Genomic DNA, 25069 nt, shown 5'->3' on the forward strand with positions numbered 1-25069 from the left:
GCATCCTCAACCTTCAGGATCAAAGAGACAATGATTTTATTGATTGAAGTCACTTTAGATGAACTTTTAAAAATATTTTGAATCTATATACAAAGAGTAAGTCTCGTAATGTCCCATTGATTTTGGTAGAAAAACGTGCTTGAAATCCATTCTCACTATACTCATTGAAACTCCTTGTCTCCAATATGGTATGCTTAATTTTCCATCAATGATGAATAGATAGATAAGAGTCACTAGAGTGGAGTGGAATGTGATGTGACAACATTACAAAATTTTATTTTTAATAAAAAAATCAAACAATAAACAATTGTGTCTAATTTATTTAATAAAAATTTAGCTTATAAAAATAATATATTTTAAAATAAAATAGACAAAATTAAATGTTTTGACCAATTGACCCTAACCTAACTCAAATCGTTTACAAACGGGTTGAGTTTCATTTTTTCTTAGAAAATTGATCCAAATCAACCCGTTCAAATTTGATTGGGTTGGATCATGAGTTTGATCAAGCCCAACCCAAATCGACTCGCTTACGCCCTTATCCAGAATATAATTTTATATTCCAGAAGCCTAAATAGGGTGAAGGAGGTGCAGGAAGTAACTAGGAGGTGTAGGAGGCAATAGTCTAACAACTTGACCATGGTGGAACCCAATGTTCAATCTGCCCAAGGGAATTTCTTCCTACACCCACATAACTTCTTCTACACCCAACAAGTGTAGTAAAAAGATCAAAATATCCTCCAGTTAAAAATCAAATACATCATCCCTCCCCACACCAATCACACATGCCATTAACGCCCCCCTCCTTATTGCGCTACGACACCAAACACCATTGACGCGCTACGCTGCGAGTCCATCCCTCTCTTCCGTCGTAATCAACCTATATTCTTCCATTTCATCATGCGTCCCTGCCATGAGTACCCCTTTCCATACATCTTTGATTTTTATTGCGTTAAACCATACAGATTAACAATCCGTATAAATCATACATGTTAACAATCCATATGAACTTTACGGATTTACAATCCATATGGAGTAAACGAAGGCAAAAAAACTTATCGATGACGACACAACCCTACTCACGGTGGCAGAGAAACTAGGGAGGAACCACAGATAACAAACACACACCATGAACAATACCAACACCAACTTTGCAAAGGAGGAGGGGGAGATCAATGGACGCACCAAAAGTTAAAAGAAAATGAAGAATGCCTTAGGGATTGACATCCCTAGGCTACAAGTAGAAAAAAGAAAATGAAGGAATGAAAAAGAAGGATAAAGTTAAAATTTTAAAAAATATTTTAGGGGTTAAAGAAATTTGTTGCCTATAAAAAAAATAACCCTCTGTCCAAAAATTCCGAGCCCGGATGGAATGCCTTCGGACTCCACAATTTGACAATAATTTTTTTAATTTAAATTAAAACAATTAAAGACAAAAATTAGATGTCTTAAATACTTCTATTGAAGTTAAAGTTTCACCTAATATTTAATGTAAACATTTATTATACTATAAATTATCGGAAGCTCTAATTGAAGAACAATAAAGAAACACTTAAAAACCCGTAGTTTTATCCAAAAATAAATTATTATTATCAATTATTAATTAATTAAGTCCATTAAATCATATTACCAAAACACAACAACGCCGGGGAAGCGGAAGAATCAATAATCAACCAATAAATGTAAGAATCATAATGACAACATAACCATTACACTATTTTAATTTTCCATTACTTCTAGTTCTAGCTTGTTCTAGATTTCCTCCCAATTAAATCCGGTGCCCGTTGGAGCACGATAAGCGCGGTACAACCCAACGCGAGCGTCGAGCGTCGTCGATCGATATCATAGGACACCCCAAATGACGACGTGTCACTCATGCACATCTTCTCAGTCTCTCTTTTCACTTTTATCACTGAAAGTTGACAAAATAAATTTAATTTTTTTAAGAATTAATTTAGTTAAAATTAACTTTAAAATAACTTGATTTATGTTGTTAAAAAATAAAATAACTTATATTTAAATATTTTTATAATAGAATTAAAATTGATATTAAAGTGAGTTGATTTATGTTACCAAAAGAAAGTCACCTTATGTTTAAATATTTTTATGATAAAATTAAATTTAGACTAAAATTTAGTATAAATCTTCTAATTTTTACTTGAGTTATTTTAATTTAGAATTATTATTATTATTATTATTATTTTTTTATGTAAAACCAAACATCCACTTTATTTCAGGCTTCTCATTGTCTCCTCTTTCCTCTCTCTTCTATGTCTCTCAGAAGACCCATCTTTGGGAGAGAAAAAATGGTAGTAGTAGCACCTGTCCTGTCGTCACTCGGAAACGAAACCCTAGAATACTAGCATTGCAAATCCATAAATATCCCTCCCTCTTAACCTAATAAAATCTATTTGCAAATCCAATAACTAAACGAAACGAAAACACTTTCTCTCCGATTCTTAGCATCCAATCAGAGGTTCCATTTCTCTTCCTTCTTTCGCACCGAAGTTCCAATCGGTAAATTGCTTCTCTCTTTCGTCAATCTTCATTCCTTCTCTCTGAACAATAACTGTAATAACGCTCATGCTGCGTGAGCTAGGGTTAGGGTTTTTCCTCGTCGTTGTTCCGTTACTCCTTTCGCGGTTTTTTGGTTTTGACTTCGATCCTCTTCGCGATCGAGACGCTAATTCTTGGTTCTTCTTCCTGATTGCTTTTGTTCTTGTGCTCACGATCGCGTTTCGTCGCAGCTCATTACTGCACTATATGCTTCCAACTAAGAGACCTTGCGAAGGACTGGTTGCAGAAGAAGAGATCGACCACAACATCAACAACAACAACAACAGCAACAGCAGTTCTCTCAAGAAGAAACGGATTGCCGCCGGAACCGCCGATTCGACGGTGAAGAACGACGAAAGCACCGTCCGGAGCTTCAACAACAGCAACAGCAACAACAGCAGCAACAGCGGGGACGCGAGTGAAGGAGCGTCGGATATGGCTTTGGGCGAATCGAACCCGCCGGACATCGATGAGGATCTCCACAGCCGACAACTCGCCGTGTATGGGCGAGAGACCATGCGGAGGCTCTTCGGTTCCAACGTTCTCGTCTCCGGGATGCAGGGTCTTGGCGTCGAGATTGGTAAAATCTTTGAACACTTGGCTTGAATTGAGATTGTATTATATTCGATCGGATTTGTGATGCCTTGGTTTTTTGGTAAAATTCTGTTAAATGTTAGCTTTTTGCTTGAAGAAAGTCGATCAGTTAGTTAGTTGATAGGTATTGAGATTTGTGTTGGTTGATTTGGTGATTTTGTTATTAACTTTCTGCCTCTCCCTGCCACCTGGAAACCTTGATGTTGCAGACTTTTTGTTTTTAAACCTTGATTACCAGTTGACAGTTGTAATTTTTTTTTTGTTAACTTAGGTTGTAGTTTTATCATTAGTAATTATTCAAGAGATTATTTAACTTACTTTTGGTTGTGTGACTTGATTTTTTATTTGATGGTTGTGATATTTAGGTTCAAGCTTTAAAGATGATAGTGCTAACTCTATAATTTTAAATCATGTTTTTGAATTCTAATAAAGTTTACTTCCTGTCTGCAGCAAAGAATCTCATTCTTGCTGGTGTCAAGTCCGTGACCTTGCATGATGAGGGGACTGTGGAGCTGTGGGATCTATCCAGTAACTTTGTGTTTTCAGAGAATGATGTTGGTAAAAACAGGGCAGCAGCTTCTGTTAGTAAGCTGCAGGAGCTCAACAATGCAGTGGTTGTACAAAGCTTGACTACTCAGCTGACTAAAGAGCACCTTTCCAATTTCCAAGTACCTACTTCCTCTGTCTAATCTTCCCTTCCTTTTAAAATGAATTTCCAAGTACTAGTCACTTCACTTTCTGTCATAACAGAAATTATTTGTTAATTAATTAGTTCTTATATCCATAGGTTTTGAAATGGCTATGTAGCAGCTGCAAATGGGGTCACTAGTAATAGTAATTATTGCTGCATGGTATTTATTTTATATAAACTTCAACTTTTAATAGTAAACTAATCAGTGATACGCTCACCATTCTGCATGTTCTATTTCTTGTCCCTTTACATAAATGTGTCCTTGTTTGATCTGTAGTATAATTCTTAAGGTAATATATTGCTGAGATTTTTCCTTTTTGTTTTTAATGGTGTAATGAAATTTGGAATCTTGCTTTCTTATTTCCAACCATAAATGCATTTGTATCCAAGTTTATTTTGATAATATATTTACAGTTTTTTATTTACTATTTTGTAGGCTGTTGTTTTTACTGATATCAGTCTTGAGAAAGCCTGTGAGTTCAATGATTACTGCCACAGTCATCAGCCTCATATTGCCTTTATTAAAACTGAAGTTAGAGGCCTTTTTGGTTCTGTGTTCTGTGATTTTGGGCCTGAGTTTACTGTTGTTGATGTGGATGGTGAAGAACCCCGTACTGGCATTATTGCATCCATAAACAATGACAACCCTGCTCTAGTATCCTGTGTTGATGATGAGAGGCTTGAGTTTCAGGATGGAGATCTTGTTGTATTCTCTGAAATTCATGGTATGAAAGAATTGAATGATGGAAAGCCAAGAAAGATAAAAAATGCTAGAGCATATTCTTTTACTCTTGAAGAAGACACCACAAATTATGGTATGTATGAGAAAGGTGGTATTGTCACGCAGGTCAAACAACCTAAGGTATTGAACTTTAAGCCACTCAGGGAAGCACTCAGTGATCCTGGCGATTTTCTTCTGAGTGATTTTTCGAAGTTTGATCGCCCACCTCTCCTTCACTTAGCTTTCCAGGCTTTGGATAAATTCATTTTTGAGTTAGGTCGCTTCCCTTTTGCTGGTTCAGAGGATGATGCACTGAAGTTTATATCTTTTGCTAGTTATATTAATGACAGCTTAGGGGATGGGAAATTAGAAGACATAAATCCAAAACTTTTGCGATACTTTGCCTTTGGTTCTAGGGCTGTATTGAATCCTATGGCTGCCGTGTTTGGTGGAATAGTTGGACAAGAGGTTGTCAAAGCATGCTCTGGGAAGTTTCATCCACTTTTTCAGGTAAGCATATTTTTTAGTGGCTCATCATTTCTGAGTTTTGAAATGTGGTGTTGTGTAAGTGAAACCAAGCTTAGATGTAATATCTTTTGATAAACTTGCTTTCTCTTTTAAGTAGTTAGCTGATTTTTTGTGTTCAGTTTGTTGTTTCAGTCGATATTTGATTGCTTGTTTTGGAATGTTATTTACATATCCAATCTAGTTTATGAAAATGATAACTCGTTACTCATTGGTTTAGCATGACCTGTGTTGAACATGATTCTTACAAATGACTATGATTTGGTATTGCCTATAAAACACGCGATAATATTAGTAGCATAGGTGAGCTTTCCCTGGAGAATGTGTGCTTTTTGTTCTGTACATGATCATGCTTTGATTCCTAGATTTAATCAGTGATGTCACTTGGGGAGGTACCCACCCCAACGTATAATTCCACCGTGTCAAAGATAGCTGATACAATACAAATAATTTCTGATATACATGCACATTCAAAATTAGGGAAGTACTCTGCTTAAAAATCATAGCTTCAAATCATAATCTTCAATAATCAAACAGCAAAATTGAATTAGGGAAGAAGTGAGCATGGCTGGAAATAGAACAATGATTGAAATTTTCAGTTTCCAAAACTTAGCAAACAGTAATAGAAATTTGTGTAAAAAGTAATGATTGTCTAAGGTTTGGACCCTGGCCATCTATGTACCAGAAAAAGTAATTATGTAAGTAATGTCAAACGGAAAGGAAATATTAATGTATACATGTATTTTTAAAAGAGCAAGTAAAGGGAGAGGAAGAAGCTGGGAATGATTAAGCTGTGGCTGGCTGGCTGGCTGCATCACTGAGTTGTCAATATTGACAAATAGTGCTACTATGGGGGGAATTTAGGGCTGGGTGCCCTCTAGCTGCTTTATGTTATGTCACATCACATTTTAGCCTTGTGCATAATAATGGCAATGGTTTTGGCCTTCCGCTGATGATCACCCTCTAGCCAATAGCCATAGCGCATTTGTTATTTAGGAAGATTTCTGTGATCCTATACCCTCTTTTTGTGCATTAGAAGGTTTTAGGGTTAGTATCTCTCCCCCACCTTGACAATTCTAGAAACATCATAATGTGAGTGCAGATCCAATCAAATGCTAGACTAGAGGTTAAGTTAGATACACAGTGGCAAGATTCTAGAGAATAAAAATAGAGAAATGACATTGGCTAGTTCAAAACCCATGACATTTTATCTTTTTTTTTTTTTGGAGTAGTGTCTGGTGTGACATCTTACTCAACAGTCACAATATATATCATATATGGTTTGCTTAGTGTATTGGAATGAAGTAGACTATTGGTAAATACTCCCTCCTTCCCTAATTCTAAGACGCTTTTCTGAAATTTGTTTGTCCCTTTTTATAAGACACTTTTCTAATTTCTAGATGCATTTGTTGAATGTGTGTGCAGTTTTGTGTATGGTCACTATTGTATTTCAGCTTTATTCAGAGGACATCTGTACCTTGTCATTGTGAACAGCCGTCCCTCTCTCTCTCTTTTGTACTCTATATATATGTTTAATAGAAAGCAATCAAATTAGTGAGTGTGTGTGATATTTTCCACACAAATTCAAACTTCAAGTGCATTAATTATTTTTTCCCTACATACCCTTAATTATTCTCTCTCCAAACATTACTGAGAATCAATTAAGTGGAAAGAGATAAGAAAAGGGTAATTTTGGAATGCTAGTACTAATAATTGATAGATTTAATGTGATTAACTAAACTAACTACTTTTCTTAAAGGACGTGAATTAGTTGAAAGGGTCTTATAATTAGGGATGGAGGGAGTATTTGTTTATTTTCTCTGTGAAATTGATGTTAAGTCCTGTTTTGTTAGGTGCTTCTTTAATGAGAATTGTTTTCTAATGGAAAAGGATGTTTGATAGTTTTTCAAAACCAATTTCTAGATGGAAAACTAAACAGAAAAGCAAAACAACTTGTAGATGTTCTTGATTTTTTTATTTTAAAAACTGTTTTAAGAAACTATTCATCAAATGTTTTTTTAATATAAAAGACAGAACAATTTTTAAGAAAACAGAACAAAAACAGGCCCTAATGCTTCTCATCTTTGTTATTTATCATGGTTTTAACTTGTTTTCCTCTGCAGTTCTTCTACTTCGACTCTGTGGAATCACTGCCTTCAGAACCATTGGACCCAAATGATTTCAGACCAGTAAATGGTCGTTATGATGCACAGATTTCAGTATTTGGACAGAAATTGCAGAAGAAATTAGAGGATTCTAAAGTGTTTGTTGTTGGATCTGGTGCTTTGGGATGCGAATTTTTAAAAAATCTTGCTCTCATGGGAGTTTCTTGTGGAAGTCAGGGGAAGCTCACTATTACTGATGATGATGTGATAGAGAAGAGTAACTTAAGCAGACAGTTCCTTTTCCGTGATTGGAATATTGGACAGGCCAAGTCCACAGTTGCTGCTTCAGCTGCTGCAGCTATAAATCCTAGTTTTAATATTGAAGCTCTACAAAATCGGGTTGGTTCTGAAACTGAGAATGTGTTTAATGATACCTTCTGGGAAAACTTGAGTGTCGTTGTAAATGCACTGGACAACGTTAATGCAAGACTATATGTTGATCAGAGATGCTTGTATTTCCAAAAGCCTCTTCTTGAGTCTGGAACTCTGGGAGCCAAATGCAATACGCAGATGGTAATTCCCCACCTGACAGAAAACTATGGTGCATCAAGAGATCCACCTGAGAAACAGGCACCAATGTGCACTGTACACTCATTTCCACACAATATTGACCATTGCTTGACATGGGCGCGATCTGAGTTTGAGGGTTTGCTTGAGAAAACTCCAGCTGAAGTAAATGCATATTTGTCTAACCCAAGTGAATATACTAATGCAATGAAAAATGCTGGTGATGCTCAAGCAAGGGATAACTTGGAGCGTGTTCTTGAGTGCCTAGACCGGGAGAAGTGTGAAACTTTTGAAGATTGTATCACTTGGGCTCGGCTAAAGTATGTGGCCTTTGATAGTATATGCTAGTCTCTGATCACTCTTGTATTAATGTTGTGTGAGCATATTAATTTGTGTCCTTCATTCATAAGCATTTATTTTTCCACAGGTTTGAGGATTATTTTGTTAACCGGGTGAAGCAGTTGATCTATACTTTTCCTGAAGATGCTGCAACTAGTACTGGAGCTCTGTTCTGGTCTGCACCAAAAAGATTCCCTCGTCCACTACAGTTCTCAGCGACTGATTTGGGTCATCTATATTTTGTGTTGTCAGCTTCTATTTTACGGGCAGAAACATTTGGTATCCCAATCCCTGACTGGGGTAAGAACCCTAGGAAGATGGCTGAAGCTGTTGATAGGGTGATAGTACCTGACTTTCAGCCTAAGAAAGATGTGAAAATAGTGACAGATGAGAAGGCCACCAGTCTCTCTACAGCTTCTATAGATGATGCAGCGGTTATTAATGATCTAGTAATCAAGTTAGAGAGGTGCCGGGCAAATCTTTCACCAGTGTTCAGGATGAAACCAATCCAATTTGAGAAGGTCCGTGTTTCCTTTGTTTCACTTCTATCTGAATTTTTACTGTGATGCTCGCTCTAGTTTCACTCTCTGAATAAAACATTTCCGTGATCTTGTCAATTATATGTATGTGTTTGTATATAGTTGGTTGTGGGTTAGTTTTCGTTAATCGATAAATTGCCATTCTGCTTTTGAACTGCAGGATGATGACACAAACTACCATATGGATGTGATTGCTGGGCTTGCCAACATGAGGGCACGGAATTACAGCATTCCTGAGGTTGACAAGCTTAAAGCCAAGTTTATTGCTGGCCGGATCATTCCTGCAATTGCAACCTCGACTGCCATGGCAACTGGTCTTGTCTGCCTGGAACTCTACAAAGCTTTGGATGGAGGACACAAAGTCGAAGACTACAGAAACACATTTGCTAACTTGGCACTACCTCTGTTTTCAATGGCTGAACCAGTTCCACCGAAAATTATCAAGCATCAAGATATGAGTTGGACAGTTTGGGATAGATGGATTCTCGGAAACAATCCTACCCTCAGGGAACTTCTCGAGTGGCTGAAAGCAAAGGGCTTGAATGCTTATAGCATCTCTTGTGGAAGTTGCCTACTCTATAATAGCATGTTCCCTAGGCATAAGGATCGAATGGACAAAAAGGTTGCAGATCTGGCAAGGGATGTAGCCAAGTTGGAAATTCCTTCCTACCGTCGCCATTTGGATGTTGTTGTGGCATGCGAGGATGACGAGGATAATGACATCGACATCCCTCAGATATCCGTTTATTTCCGTTAGTAGGTGGCTTTCTTCTTCATAGAGGTGTGTTTGAGACTTAGGTGAAAACGACAGCAGCCAGCATGTTTGACTATATTTATAATTGATACACAACGGCAACATTATGTCAAATTTCGTATATGAATTGAAAAAGCAACTTTGGTTGTGTGTTACTTTTTTCCATGCTTTTGGGTCTTTATCCTAACCTTACCTATTTATTGGGATGCTAGTTTATGTTATGTCACTTCTGCATGCCATCCTTTGTTTCTTTCTCATTTTTAGGGTGCTATAATATGCTAATGCTTTGTGGTGACTAGAGGTAATGGTATCGGGTATCTCCGATCCCTTTTCGTACCCGATTCAAATTAGAAAAATAATTTTTTTAAAGAAAATATTAAAAATTTGATTTTAGAAAAAATAAATTGATTGTTAAACATTTATTTTTAACTACTTATATATCAATAAATTTATTATAGCGCATGTGTCTACAAAATCGTTAAGAAAAGAATATTAAATTATGTAAAAATTCTAAAATAAAATTAACTAGTAATAAAAATTCTATGCCTTTTAATTAAATTATGCAAAAATTCTAAAAATTTTAAGTGGCGGGGTGGGTCCGGGTTCGGGGTCGGGACGGATGTAGTATTTCCATACACGTACCTGTATCCGACTTTTGGTTATCGAGAAAAACCAGAACCCGAACCCATACCCACTCAACTCGGGTATTACCCGTCAAAGTTGGGACAGCTTCGGACGGGTACTTATGGGTATGGGTTTTCTTGCCATGTCTAATCAGGAGGAAGAGACCCTGATAGACTCTTCGAAGTCTAGGCTTTGAGACTAAATACACCCGATTTGAGTGCTCCTTTAAGCCTGTGCCGATCCCACATGGTTGGAGTATTCTCGCAAAACAGCGTGACCCTGACTAGTGAGAGTGACCTGACTTCCCAGTGTGTGATCTGTCTTGTCATGTACTCCTAGGCGCTCGATGAGGTTTTTCACTGACATGGTACCACATTGCATATATGATTGAGTCTTAGTATATCTCTTGCATAACGCTTGTATAATGATTATTGTGACTTGTTACATGATGGTGAGTAATGAATTGTTTCAGTATGAGATGTTGTGTTGTACTTAAGATGTGTTATTTTGAATACGTGATTAATGTGAAGGTGTGACATGTAAGTGATGTTACATAATCAGTGGTAACATGAAGCGAATTGTGCTAAGATAAGCTTGTTATACTTATATTATATACATGTGCTTTTGTTCATCTCTACCTATTTAGGAATGTGATAACTCACTTCTTGTGTGCTCTTTGTGTTTGGATCCTGTGATAATCTTGAACCTTGTGTTCGTGGGAGCAGATGGTTAGGTGAATGATTTTAAAGAACCTCGTACTAGAGGACGCTGAAACACAACGCTCTAATAGGATGTGATATTGAGACATGGGTTTCTATATTGTTTGTATAATGGTCTGAACATATTACTTTATGTTATTCCGCTGTTTAACTTGTTTCCTTTTGTAAAAATTAAATGACCTTGTTTTGGGCTAGAGATGTTTTTCGTACCCTTATTTGATAAGTTTTTAATTTAATGTTTAACTTGTTTACTTTATGATATTATATAAATATGCATGTCGGGACAGAGTGTCACAAAGTGTTTCTCAAAGAGCATTCATTAGATTACCCACTAGAAGGGATAAATAAAAAATCACCCATGTTCATAGCATAAAAAACTAGGTCGCTAAATTTCTAATATGGTATTCTTTTAAACTGAGTGAAAAAATTATAAAGGTGGATGGACGATAGCGAGTTTTAATTTTGGACCGAAACTTTTCTTGACTAAAAATCTTGACAACACGTCAATTAGATGAAACAATAACACTTGTTATAGCTATGTTTATTGCACCAGACATGGCACCACAAGCCTTTATTTTCATAAGAACTTTGATACGTCAACCTCCACTCTAGACATCAAATCCATGGATTGTAAACCCATATATTCCTGCAACATCCTTATCATACATACCAGACACAGGGCATGTAATAGCTGAAAGAATGAGACACTAATCCTCCTAATTAGCCCTCAATTTAAAAAATAATAATCATACACAACTTTTTAGAGGTACTCAAACATTTTTTTTTTACTATTTATTAGTCACTTATAGGAAATCTCAATAAAACAACACCCTATTACAAATTTCTTATTTGCATATTGCCACCATAGGGGTAAGATAAGCAACTGCCATCATGTTTGAACATGAACATCATGAAGACTATCTGAATTGCATTGCTTATAACAAATCACTGCCATTAGTTTTTATCAACACCTTCATCAAAATCTCTAGAAACTCCAACCCGAAAATCAATTTGTTTTTGATGCTTTGAGCGTTGGCATTCGTCAAAATTGTCCCACCCTTCAAACTGCAAGGAAACCATGCATTTTTTTGCTGTCATTTAACTGTTTATTTCTTTGGAATTACGTGCTCAATTGAACTGACATAACTATGATAAACCTTCTGTTGAAATGAAATAATTAATTGTGGTTGAAAGGATAATGCAAAAATATAAAAGTACATACTCGGCGAAGGAGATCAATTGTTATTTTTGTATTGTGGAGATCCAATGTGGAGAGTTGAAGACAAGTCTTGAATAGCTTAGATGGAAGAGATTTCATCCTAGTGTTACCAAGATACAATGCCTGCATAGTTGACACAAAGGTGGAGTAAAAAGTAGGAAAAGTTAGTACAAGTACCAGATCAATTTTTATTGAGACATGAGTAACCAAGTAGGGAAGATTGTGTAATAGTGATACCGCAAGCAACAAGAAAAGGACAAGAAAAGGAAATGGAAACAAGAGTTGTATTGATTAAAAATGTCAATTGCAGAAGTACAATGACAAAATTGTAGAAAGGAATAACAGAGAAAGTAACTGGAACCCCAAAGAAGAAGGAAATGATATCACATAATAACTGCCCCCCCCCCCTCACGTTTGGCTTCTTAAACAACTTTTGGGACCATACAAAATCAGCCAGCTTGGAGTTAGTTATTTTGGCCCACATGCTACGCTTCTCTCCTTCCTCATTTGCCACGTGTCTTCTTGCTTTGGTCCCACCTTTTCCTTCTTCATTTCCCTCTAAGGCTGCACTTGTTACATTACCTTCCCCTTTAAAAGAAACCTTGTCCTCAATGTTGAAGTCATGAAAAGCAAGTTTAATGACTGAAGTATCTTCCTATGTAGCTTGATCATCTTCAAGACCTTCCCACTTAATTAGTTACTGCTGCACTTATTAGTGGTTCCTGAGAATGACCCTTGATTGTAAGACCATTTCTGGTTGCAAAACAGGTTGCATTTCGGAGTTTGTGATAGGTAATGGCACATAAGGTTGAGCATGATCTCCTTTACATAATTTCAACTGAGAGCAATGAAAAATCGGATGGATTCTAGCAGATGGAGGTAAGAGAAGTTTGTAGGCTACGCCACCAATTTTCTCAATCATAGGAAATGGCCCAAAGTACCTCAGTGTGAGTTTCTGATTTTTTCTCAAGGACATTGAATGCTGCCTATAGGGTTGAAGTTTCACCAATACCATGTCACCAATTGCCAACTGAAAAGGCTTTCTTCTTGCACCAGCATATTTCTTCACGTGTTGTTGTGCTTTCTGTAAATTCACCTTCAATCTACTGTTTGCAACATCTCTTTGCATTAGCTGTTCTTGAACACTAGGAGGGTCTTGATTGTTGAATGTGTACTTGATTAAAGGAGGTGGCTCGTGACCATAAACTGCTTTGAAATGAGTTATGCCAGTGCTGTGATGAAAGGAAGAATTATACCAAAATTTTGCCCACGACAACAATTTATACCACTCCTTAGGATTCTCAAAGGTAAAGCACCTTAAATACATCTCAATGCATTTGTTCAAGGCCTCGGACTGCCCATCTGTTTGCGGATGGTATGCAGTGCTTAATTTCAAAGTAGTGTCACTCAACTTAAACAAGTGTTGCAAAAAATGACTAGTAAACACCTTATCTCGATTAGAGACAATTGTCCTTGGAAATCCATAGTTTTCATGAACAACTCAACAACTTGTTTGCTATTAAAGTTAGACTTCAAACTAGCCAAATGAGCATACTTGGAAAGTCTATCAATGACTACCATAATGACCGTATGTCCATTGGAAGAAGGAAGGCTAGTGATGAAATCCATAGCTACATCTTCCCAGATTTGGTCTGGAATTGGTAGTGGTTCAAGCAAGCCTGATGGTAATGCCGTATCATGTTTAGCCTGTTGACAAATGAGACAACCTTGAACAAACTCCTTGATGTCTTGCTACATACCATGCCAATAAAACTGAGAAGCAATTCTCTGGAATGTTCTGGTAAATCCAGAGTGTCCTCCCAACAATGTACTGTGAAACTCATATAAAATTTTTTTTACTACTTCATGGCCTCGTGGTAACACCAGACAACCTTTCCAATACAACAACTTATCAAAAATCGAATAACTCGGATTTGGAGGCTTGTTCTGCAAACAAAGCTGCATAATTAGACTCAATTGTTTGTCCTATGCAAGGGCTTCCCTCAATTCTGGAATCAGCTATAACTTATGTTGAGATATAGCCATCATAAAATATCTAGAAAGAGAATCAGCAACTACATTCTCTTTTCCTGACTTATACTGAATGGTGAAATCATAACCAATCAACTTATGCAACCAGTTTTGCTACTCAAGTGTGTGAACAACTTGATTAGTGAGTGACTTAAAGCTCTTTTGATTTGTCTTGATGACAAATTTGTGACCAAGCAAATAATGCCTGAATTTTGCTATTGCTTCAGTAATAGCAAAGAATTCCCTTGCATAAGCTGATTGTTTTTGCTTTCTAAAATTCAACTTTTTTGAAAAGTAAGCAATGAGGTGTTGCATTTGACTCAGTACAACACCTACACCTATTCTAGATCCATCTGTTTCCAAGGTAAAAGGCTTCAAAAAGTCTGGTAAGGCTAAAACTGGGGCTTGTGTGATAACATTTTTTAGCTTGTTGAAAGCTTCATCTGCATCTACTCCCCATAGGAATTTATCTTTCTTAAGCAAATTAGTCAAAGGTGTTGTAATTACTGCATAAGATTTGATAAATTTTTTGTAATATCCAGTGAGCCCGAGAAAGCCTCTTAATTGTTTAATGTTAACAGGTGTTGGCCAATCCAAAACTGTATGTACTTTGTCTTTATCCATTGACACACCTTGGCCTGAAACAATATGTCCCAGGTAATCCACTTTTGGCAACCCGAATGAACATTTGGATAGTTTGGCATATAACTGGTGCTTCTACAACAATTGAAGGACTAGTTCCAAATGTAAAAGATGCTCTTTCCAGGTAGAACTGTATACTAATATATCATCAAAGAAAACCAGGACAAATTTTCTAAGGAAGTCTTTGAAAACATCATTCATGAGGCTTTGGAAAGTAGCAAGGGCGTTGGTAAGCCCAAATGGCATGACTAACCATTCATAGTGCCCTTGATGAGTTCTAAAAGCAATTTTGTGTCTATCCTCAACAGCCATGAGAATTTGGTGATAACCTGATCTCAAGTCAAGTTTGGAAAAATAATTAGAGCCATATAACTCATCAACGAGTTCATCAACAGTTGGAATTGGGAAGTTGTCCTTAATTTTTATTGCATTCAAGGCTCTATAATTGGTACAAAACTGCCACGTTCCATCCTTTTTCTTTACCAAAATGATGGGTGAAGAAAATGGACTAGTGCTGGGTGTGATGATGCCTGCAATAAGCATTTCCTGTACCATAGTTTCAATCTACTGTTTTTGACTGTGGGGATATCTATAAGGTCTCACCTTCACTGGTTTGGCATCCTTTACCAATGGAATGGCATGGTTCTACGTTCTTGAAGGAGGTAATTCAGCAGGCACAACAAAGATACTTCTATAATTATGCAACAACATCACCAAATCTGGTTACATATCTTTAGGTAATTCGAGTCATTTATCCTGAGGCACATCTTTGTCGCTTATTCTGCAAGGTAAAAACTTCAGCTATAACATGTGTATGATTCATTCTCCTCAGTTGGTTAAATTGAGCAGGGCTCATTAATTTAGGGTGATCACCACGTAATGTGACAAACTGATTGTCCTTGTAGAACTTCAAGGTAAACTGGCTATAATCAGAAACATGAGGACCCAATGTAGTAAGCTATGTGGCTCCAAGTACCAAATCAACACCAGCAATTGGTAGGAGGTACACAGGTAATTTGAGAGAATGACCTTGAATCATGACTTCTAGTTACTTCACCAAACCTTCAGCAACTAATGAGTTTCCATTTCCTACAAGGACTTGGAAATTGGAAGCAGGTTCAATTGGAAGCTTTAGACAATTAGCGATCCTAGGTTGCAAAAAGTTGTCTGAACTACCACTATCAAGTAATATCTGAACCACCATGCCATTAATTGTACTACTAAACTTCATAGTTCCTAGGTCCGAGGAACCTTTAAGGGCATTATAAGATAGGTGATGGTCTAAATTCAAATTTCCCATGGCTTCCTCAATTCTAGGAGGTGGATCCGGTTGCACTTCAACATTTTCATCCTCATCCATTTGCAACAGTAAGTATTGACGATTAAGACACCTATGAGAAGAAGTGAACTTCGCATCACATGTATAACATAGCCCTTTCTCCCTTCGAATCTGCATTTCAGCTGGTGACATTCTTCTAACATTTCCTGGTTTTGGAAATTTGGAATTGTAATTTATGTTGGAGCTTAGAAGTAAGGGTGGTAGGCTTGTGGATTTGATGGACTGAGAAAAAAGGTAGGCTTGTGTTTATGTTTGTGTTTGGGGTTGTGTTTTGGTTACGGTTTTGGTAGGGACTTTGAAATGGCTTGTGCTTGGGTAAGTATTTTTCCTCAAATAGCTTGGCCAGAGATACACAACGTAGTAGTGTAGTTGGTGATTGGGCTATTACATCATGTTGAATATCAGGTTTAAGTCCTCCCACAAAGCAATCAATCAAAGCTTCACTAGTAGCACCTTGTACGCGGTTTGCAAGAACAGTGAACTGAGTGTAATAATCATGAACATATCCTATTTGTGACAATTTGAATAACTGAGATCTAGTACATTCATATGGAGATGGACCAAATTCCAGTTCTAAGGCACGAGTAAAATCAACCCATGACTGAAATGGAGTACATTGATTAGTCATTTGGAACAAGGAAACTATCCCTTTTTCCATGTGAATTGCAGCAATGGTAAGACATTGAGTATCCGGAGTGTTGTAGTAGTAAAAAAATTGCTCAGCCTTGAAAATCCACTGAAGAACTTCAGATCCGTCGAAATGAGGAAATGTTGTTTCCCGCTATGTTCATGTGCAGATTTGCACCAGAGTTGTTGTTCGATTTCAACAATGTGTCCATCGCAGCCTCTAGAGTTTCAAATCGAGCTTTGTTCTCTTGCCTATCAGCTTCTAACATCTCGAGCAACTTGGACATGTTCACAGAAAGCTCCTTAAGACGTGTATTATCTGCCATGTTCGAAGAATGAAAGCACCAAATGTAACAGTGATACCACAAGCAACAAGAAAAGGACAAGAAAAGGAAATGGAAACAAGAGTTGTATTGATTAAAAATGCCGATTGCAAAAGTACAATGACAAAATTGTAGAAAGGAATAACAGAGAAAGTAACTGGCACCCCAAAGAAGAAGGAAATGATATCACATAATAACTGCCTCCCTCTCTCTCACATTTGGCTTCTTAAACTACTTTTGGGACCACACAAAATCAGTCAGCCTAAAGTTAGTTATTCTAGCCCTCATGCTACACCTCTCTCCTTCCTCATTTGCCATATGTCTTCTTGCTTTGGTCCCACCTTTTCCTTCTTCATTTCCTTTTAAGGCTGCACTTGTTACAAATTGATGTATTTTACATAGTTAATTACAGACAACCCTATGGTTGCTATACCAAAATTACATGCATCCAGTGTTGTTAAGTAGTGTCCATGGCGGAATGGCGTGACTAAATTTTTGCCAACCACCATAGGCAATTTATGAATGGAAGCCTGCCATAAGGCACAATCTTGTGTTTATATGACGGAATTTCGGCCTTCTGCCATCCACCATTAATAACACTGCATGCATCTCCCTTCTTATGGGAAAATCGTGGGTGCTAACTCTGTACTTGAATGTTCACCCCACTAAACCTGTGTGTGTGTACAAAATTCCCAGGTACTCGAAAAATTAACTCAAATTTAGGCTTGCTTTCTATCTTCTCTATCATTTACATTCAAATTTATTACATGCCTATGAAGGAGAGAAACACTTCTAAAATAATTAAAAAGGCTACCTTCAAATTGCTCAAACCACTAAATGTCTTTGGCAATTCTGACAAAAAATTGGATGACAAATCAACTTGGGCCACAAGAAAATTTGGATAAGTATATTAAGAGTTTATACATTATGTAAGACAAATGATTATTTTCAGTGATGTTTTAATTTGTCAAAGCTGTATCAATTGGATAGTCCCTTCTAAAAAAGGAATATACAAATAAGAAAAAGGATAGAAGAACAACAACTGTACCTCAATAAGAGAATGACAGTTCCCAATAAAATCACTTACGATATTTATCCTGAGAAAAAGATACACATCAATCAATTAATTTCATTAATATTTTCTATTTACTTAGGGGTGGTTTAGTATTTTATGGGTAAGTAGTATATAAGTAAAATAAGAATTTATCTTTATTCATTCTTAAAATCGCAACATGTAAACAAGCACCTATAAATCAAATAGATGAACCAAATAAACAAGTCAAGTGCAGGACAATGATTTAACATGGTCTTACCGATTTCACAAAACTTGTGACGCTTTCTATCCCTCACATATATATACTAATAATAAAAGAAGTAAGAAACCAAAATTAATTAAAAGTTTTTAAAACACATTTAAATACAAGTTTTTCAAAAGGGTAAAAGCCTCACATTCACTTTTCTAACATCATAATAAAACTTGTCCAAATAAATAATAAATCATCTCGATTCAAAACAAGGTCGTCTAAGACTTTATGCAATTAATATAGGAACCTATACCCTAATGTCACATCCTATTAGAGCATTGTGTTCCTGTGTCCTCTAGCATGAGGTTCTTCATAGTCATCCACCTAATCATCTACTACCACGAACACAGTTCGAGATCATCACAGGATCCAAACACAAATAACACAAGGGGAGTGAGTTATCACATTCCTAACTAATAGAGAGAAACCAGAAAACATATAGGTATAAATATCATATAAACAAAATACAACTTACTTAAGCATAGCTCACGTTATTTCACTACTTTGTCGCACAACATCACATCACAACACCACACATGTCTCATTCGTTTTCACGACATTAACGTACTCAATGATCAAAACACAATATCGCTAAATCAATCCATATCGATCAATACACAGACATTATGCAACAGATACACTAAGACTCAATCCTATATGCAATGTGGTATCATGTCAGTAAAAAATCTCGTCGGACGCCTAGGAGTACATGACAAGACAAACTACACACTAGCAAGTCAGGTCACTTTCACTAGGTAAAATTATGAGGAGACCAGTTAGGGTCACACTATTTTGTGAGAATGCTCCAACCATATGAGATCAACATAGGCTTAAAGGAGCACTCAAACCGTGTGTATTTACCCTCAAGGCCTACACTTCAAAGAGTCCGTCAGGGCCTCTCCTTCCTGATTCAGGTCCAACCCAGAAAACATTTTAGCACACAGACTCTACCCTATGAACTATACAAAACACACGACTCCTCAATTGATCTCAAAATAGTTTTATCTCGTCGCGCTTGTGTTTAAACTCGTCGGGTCCCCACAGTGGTTCCCATCACAATACTCATCGCACATTAACTCGTCGCCTTTAAAGGATCTTATAGTCGTGCGATTGTACAATTGATAGTTCATAACTCAATGCACACAACATCTCAATGCACATATATATTACAAGTCAATACATACTCAATTTATCACATACGCTCGATCTCAATCACAATGGTATAATCCCAATTTTACACGTTATCACACCTCAAATCATATACACTTTACCTATGAACTATGCAATACACACGACTCTTCAATTGTTTTCAAAATAATTTTATCTCGTCGCGCTTGTGATTAAACTCGTCGGGTCCGCACAATGGATCCCATCACAATACTCGTCGCGCAAAAACTAGTCGCCCTTAAAGGGTCTTACAATTGTATGATTGTACAGTTCATAGCTCACAACTCAATACACACATCTCAATATACATGTATTTCACCATTCATCACATGTTCAATTTATCACATACTCACAATTTGAATCACCATTTCATAATCTTAATATAACAATTTATACAAAAGGTTTATCACAACATGGAGAGTAAAACCCTTCAAATTATTTCACACAATTATATCAAAATCAATTAATCAAAATCATAGGTATAAAAAACGAAAACACCAAGAGCACTCTGCATCAGGACATCAATATTGTATTTATAATCATAAAGGAAAAATTGCAATTTAATAAACATCCCAAAATAAGCCTAATTTAATCCTCTAAGGATCCCTACACATGTTCATTCTAACCCCAATTGCGATAAACACATCCCTTACCTCTAAGCGGGCTCACGTGTGTATTGTGACAGCAATAGCGACATCTCTAGTGATTTCTTGAGATTCCTTTAGTTTTTCCTCTGACTGCTCTGATAGGGTTCCCAAACGTTAAAGAGAAGGAGAAGAGACTGAAACCTCCATTCCACTGTCTACGTGCGATGAGTATTGCTCCCTCCATAGATGTTATTTTGCAAATCTCAACGGTGAAGATGTGCGAAAGTGAAACGCGAACCACATATCAAAATTTCACGACAATCCAACGATTAACGAGTCTGGGATCGTGGTTTTATTGAGACAGTTTTAGGTTTCTGCAGGAAAAGAAAAAACTATGATGCAAAGGATATTTCTCTCAGCTTAGAGAGTTTTTCTTAATTCCCAACGGTGAGAATGTTCAGAAATGAGTTCCGAACCTGATGCTCAAATTTCACGACGATCCATCGGTGAATGAGTCTGAGATCGTTATTTTTCTAGGACAGGTTTGATGATATGCGGGAAAAAGAGAGTTTTGGAAGGAGGAGAAGGGAAAACGAAATTATTGAGAGGAAGAGGTGACGTAGAGAGTATCGTCAGTCTAAAAACTGACCTAAGATACCTCTATTTATAGATAGGATACTTATAGCCTATTATTTACTCTATTTATTTATTTTTATAAAAGAAACTCTATTTTATTTCTAATCAAATGAATAAATCAAATATATATTTTTCTTCAAAATCATTATTTTAATACAGTTATTTCTCTTTATTTATTTAATTATAAAAACCTCACAATTTTCTAAAACTTTATTTTTTTTACTAAAAAGCCTTTTTAATTTATTTTAAAAAATGAGATGTTACAAAACTTGTAATTGCACGAGTTACAAGAAAATATCCATACTTAATCAAGTACGAGGTTTAAATAATACCTATTATTGTTGGCTCGCAAAACTTCTAATTGTGTCAGATGCCTTATTTCATTAGGAAGGCCACTCAATTTATTATTGGAAACATGCAGCTCCCTTAACGAGGTAAGAGATCCAAGAGTAGACGACAAAGTAGTTAAACTACAGAGAAGTCATGTTAAATAAGCAAATTACATGAAGAAACAAGAAACTAAACTCTGGATCAACTTGAAACATAAAGATCTAGCAGTCAATGTTAGAAAAAAAAATTGAAGTCATTCTTCCAAATATGCTAAGAATTTAACAAAATAAACAGAAACAACATAAAACCAGAATAGCTGAAGTAAGGGTTAGTAACTTGGTATTAGTTTAAGACACATTGCAAGTAACCTCTAGGCAGGGGACCAGACGACCAACTATTGTAAAGTATGAAGGTTTGAATGGACAAACAAAAATCCATAGTTTGTGGAATACTTGCACATATTTGTTTTTTGTTTTATGCAAGTAAAGCCAAGCAGGAACACATTGAAATTGTAAATGATAACATCCACTCACTTGTTATGGTTCAATGATAATACAGTTAGGTACTTCAGAGTTGTTAGTCCTTCCCACCTAATCGATTTATCCACTATCTCATTTGCATTGATGAATAGTTTCTGCAGTGTTTTGAAAATAGCAAGTAGTGTTATGTATTGCTCCCAACAAAACCATCTGAATGTAGCAGAAACTAAATCTATAGAGAGATACCCAAGTGGTCGGAGGTTTGGGTAATTTGCATAAGGTTCTAAATTCAAACCTCATTACTGTCATTGTATAAAAAAAATACTATAGAGAGAGAAAGTTCAGCTTACATCTAGACCGGTAAGACGTGCAATTTCATCAGGGACATCTGTAATTGAATTGTTGTTGCAATCTAGAACTCTTGCAGAAGATCCACAAACCCACACTTCATCAGGTATGACCTATTTAAATTGAAATTTCTAGGGGAAATGAGAAGAAAATTCATACAACAATTGACAAGTAATTAATCACAAAAAAGAAATTTGATTTTATTTTCCTGGGTTTTCCGTTTCCTTATTGGCTGTTTAAATACTTCCTCTCATTTCTAGATTCACTAAGGTACAGAGCAATTTATCAGGACTAACCATAGTAGGCTATGGTTAACTCCAATGGACTAGTCAACATTATTATTGGCCTTTCAGTAACAATTTCAATAATGAGCTAAATTCTATTTACAGCCTAGCTTGAGCTGTTAGAATTCCTTGATTCATAGCTCGCATGTTCTTGTCGGCTCACTGCCTCACTCTGTTGCTTAGAATTATGCTAGGCTTTGCTGTTTACACGACGGAAATGAACAGTGATACTGGAATCAATCGTTCCACTAGAACAAGGGTACTAGACAGTTAATAACAACATATTATGAATGACATGCAAAGTTGCAAATGTAGCTTCTAGCAATTCTATGATGCTTTCTAGCTCTATGCCTAATTTAAAATGACTAACTAGAGTAGTACTTGGAACTCCAATTATTTGCTTAATAAAGCATATTGAGCTCAGTAGATATCTGAAGTAAGATTTAGTGACACATCAAATATGAACATGACATCTGTGATTTATTCTGCCAAATTGCCTTCAGGGAGGAAAGGTATGGTAATCTTTTTCCCCGTATGATTTGTGGTATAATCCATTAAGTCATGTGTGGCTGAACGATAAGATATTTTGTAGTTAAACTAATGTACAAAATAGATTTAACACATGGCCAAAACTGGATGAAGTTCTTCTGGTCTGGGCAACGAACAATTAGATGGATAAAAAGACAAAAAATCTTAATTTTAACCAAAATAATCAGTAATCCATCTTGTACAGCACAAATATCTCCTAATACATAATCAAATAAAACTACTATGAATTAGCTAATGGCAGTTAGCTAAGTCGGTAGGATCAAACAGCATTGATGCATAGGTCTTGGTATCACTTTTTTGTGTGTAAGCATCATTGTAAACTCTAACTAAGGCTTGTGACATGTCTTAACCTTGGAATGACAACTTCCTTTCCACCAAAAACTTTCTTACACTGGAAAAAGATATCTACTATGAGTTATAATACTTTGATGGATTGTTTTGTAGATGAAGTTATAGCCTGGTTTCAATGATGCTATATTTTGAAATAAGTGAACCCTACATGTCCCTTACACGTGAACTGCAAAATACATTCCAGACGCATATATGGCATGGGAAAAAAGATAAAAGAAGATAATTTCATACCATCTTGTTTTCAATTGCATAATAGGATCTCGATACAAAAAATCTTCAAAAGCATGCCATTAAGTAAAATTTAGTGTTCCTCATCTCTCAATTTCCACTTGACATCAAACATAAGCATCTATCTAGTTCAATATTTGATAAAACTATGAACTGTTTATTACCTCCAAGTTGCATTCAGACAATGCCACAACTCCTGTTGCTTTCCACCGTTCCATCCTGTTCTTAACAGGAATTTTCTTCATGTCGTTGTTAGAGCCTGAGTCATCTTTTCTCGATTTGGGAACAACCTGAGCTTTCTTCCAGACAGGACCATCCTATACAAAGAAAATTGATATCTTCAAGCTGCATTTTCCTGATTGCCATTGAAACAAAAGCAAACTCTACAGTCGCATCTATGAACATAATTTTTATTTTCAACAAGAAGCTCGATAAACCCCATCAAACTGTTCAGATTGTGTAACAATTCTAACTAGCCCCATTCATATCCCCATATGAAAGGATCCATGTAGTCTGTTCACAACCAGCTTGGCATGGCACTTGTGATTACATTTTCCCTTTGTTTACCCCATAACTATAAATAATGATGAAATCATACAGCATACCTAAAGATCCACCATGCCATAATAAAGTTGAATTTGTTTTTGCTTTAAATTTTGAATTTAATTTTTATCCACTGTCAGTGTAACTGTGTAAGTGTAAAGATTTTTACATCAACCATTTGTCAATTTGTATGTTTTTAAAGTCATGGGGTCTTCCAAAACCTTTCCTGTTAGATAATTCATTAATTTCAACAAGAATAAACAAAAGGGCTTTCTTTCTTATGAGTGTTGAATGATACTGAAAAAGAGAAAGAGAAAAAGGTGAAACCTTTGAAGATGAGTTTTTGACCACGAGGGAGGACATTGGTGGAAGGTAGAAGAAGGGACTTGAAGCCGTTGATGGTTAAGTGAGGTGAAATTGAGATGGGAATAGAGACGCCACCGAACTTCACGTTTATGGTTATTATGGTGGCATTCGAATTGGGTTCGCTTGCTCCACTATTTGCTTCCATTTCAACGTTGTTTTCTGTGATATTGATGCGAACCCTGTTGTTATGAGTGTGTTCTGTGTTGTACTAGGAAAGGAAAAGCATTACAATTTCACACGATCTTATATGTTGTGTTCGACTTCGAAGCAATGTTAAGAATCCGACCAGTCATCTATCTAACGGGCAGAAGCATTGAGTTTATGAATTACGGGTCGAATTAGAGTCTCATGCATCGAATTAATTTAATCCCACACATACATACATATATATATACATATATATATATATATATATATATAATAAAATATTTAATATTTTAAATAACAATTAATATTCATGTCAATATAAAAGTTGATAACATTAACTTACAATGATTCTAGTTAGGATTGTAACAAGAATATAATCTGAAGTAGCTGTGGCATGGTGCATAGAAATAGAATGCTAAATTTTAATAATTTAATAGTCAAATTATAAAAATAATTACTGAATAAATCAGGTTTATAAAATTTTGATGATATTTAGTATTTCATTGAATATATTTTAATTTAATTTAATATATGAATATAAGTAAATGTTAACTATAAAATTATCTAACTGCGAAAGTTCAATTTGTTTTGATATTTGTAGGAATGATTGTTAAGATAATATCAAAATATTTAACGATTAAATGATAAAAAAATTGATATATACAAAGAATTGTTATACAGATTACAGAGTAATAATTTAAACTCGCTTGTATAGGTGTGTTTTTTAAAAAAGAATTTAATGAGATAATGGAAAACAATTTTTTAGTTCTCATTTAATCACAAATACATGTGTTAAACATTAAATTTCTATAAGCAAGTTTTTTTAACAACTTCT

At 35.9% G+C, this 25069-nt stretch overlaps 2 protein-coding genes and 1 long non-coding RNA gene across 4 annotated transcripts; 1 reads left to right on the forward strand and 2 right to left on the reverse strand.

Moving 5' to 3' along the window:
- The first annotated feature begins 2241 nt into the window (after positions 1-2241).
- LOC114376113 (ubiquitin-activating enzyme E1 1-like) lies at positions 2242-9625 on the forward strand. Of its 2 annotated transcripts, XM_028334043.1 has the most exons (7): positions 2242-2517; positions 2748-3136; positions 3601-3818; positions 4278-5072; positions 7211-8079; positions 8187-8619; positions 8798-9625. In XM_028334043.1, the coding sequence occupies exons 2-7, from the start codon at positions 2764-2766 to the stop codon at positions 9392-9394; spliced, it is 3285 nt and encodes a 1094-aa protein (XP_028189844.1). In that variant the 5' UTR covers positions 2242-2517; positions 2748-2763; the 3' UTR covers positions 9395-9625. The 2 variants fall into 2 exon arrangements, with proteins under 2 accessions (XP_028189844.1, XP_028189843.1); XM_028334042.1 differs by lacking the exon at positions 2242-2517 and having other exon boundaries at positions 2524-3136.
- Positions 9626-11304: 1679 nt separating this feature from the next.
- On the reverse strand, positions 11305-20645 carry LOC114375231. Its single transcript, XR_003658732.1, has 4 exons — positions 20040-20645; positions 17964-18012; positions 11957-12076; positions 11305-11799 (listed from the first exon to the last, which is right to left on the reverse strand). It is a non-coding gene; the product is annotated as an uncharacterized LOC114375231 (long non-coding RNA).
- Positions 20646-20880: 235 nt separating this feature from the next.
- Positions 20881-24425, reverse strand: LOC114375230 (LRR repeats and ubiquitin-like domain-containing protein At2g30105). The gene is made up of 5 exons (XM_028333003.1): positions 24049-24425; positions 23343-23495; positions 21769-21879; positions 21473-21573; positions 20881-21079 (listed from the first exon to the last, which is right to left on the reverse strand). The coding sequence occupies exons 1-5, from the start codon at positions 24082-24084 to the stop codon at positions 20914-20916; spliced, it is 567 nt and encodes a 188-aa protein (XP_028188804.1). The 5' UTR covers positions 24085-24425; the 3' UTR covers positions 20881-20913.
- Between the last annotated feature and the right edge of the window lie 644 nt (positions 24426-25069).

The sequence above is a fragment of the Glycine soja genome, chromosome 11, assembly GCF_004193775.1.
Source record: "Glycine soja cultivar W05 chromosome 11, ASM419377v2, whole genome shotgun sequence".
Lineage (NCBI taxonomy): Eukaryota > Viridiplantae > Streptophyta > Magnoliopsida > Fabales > Fabaceae > Glycine > Glycine soja.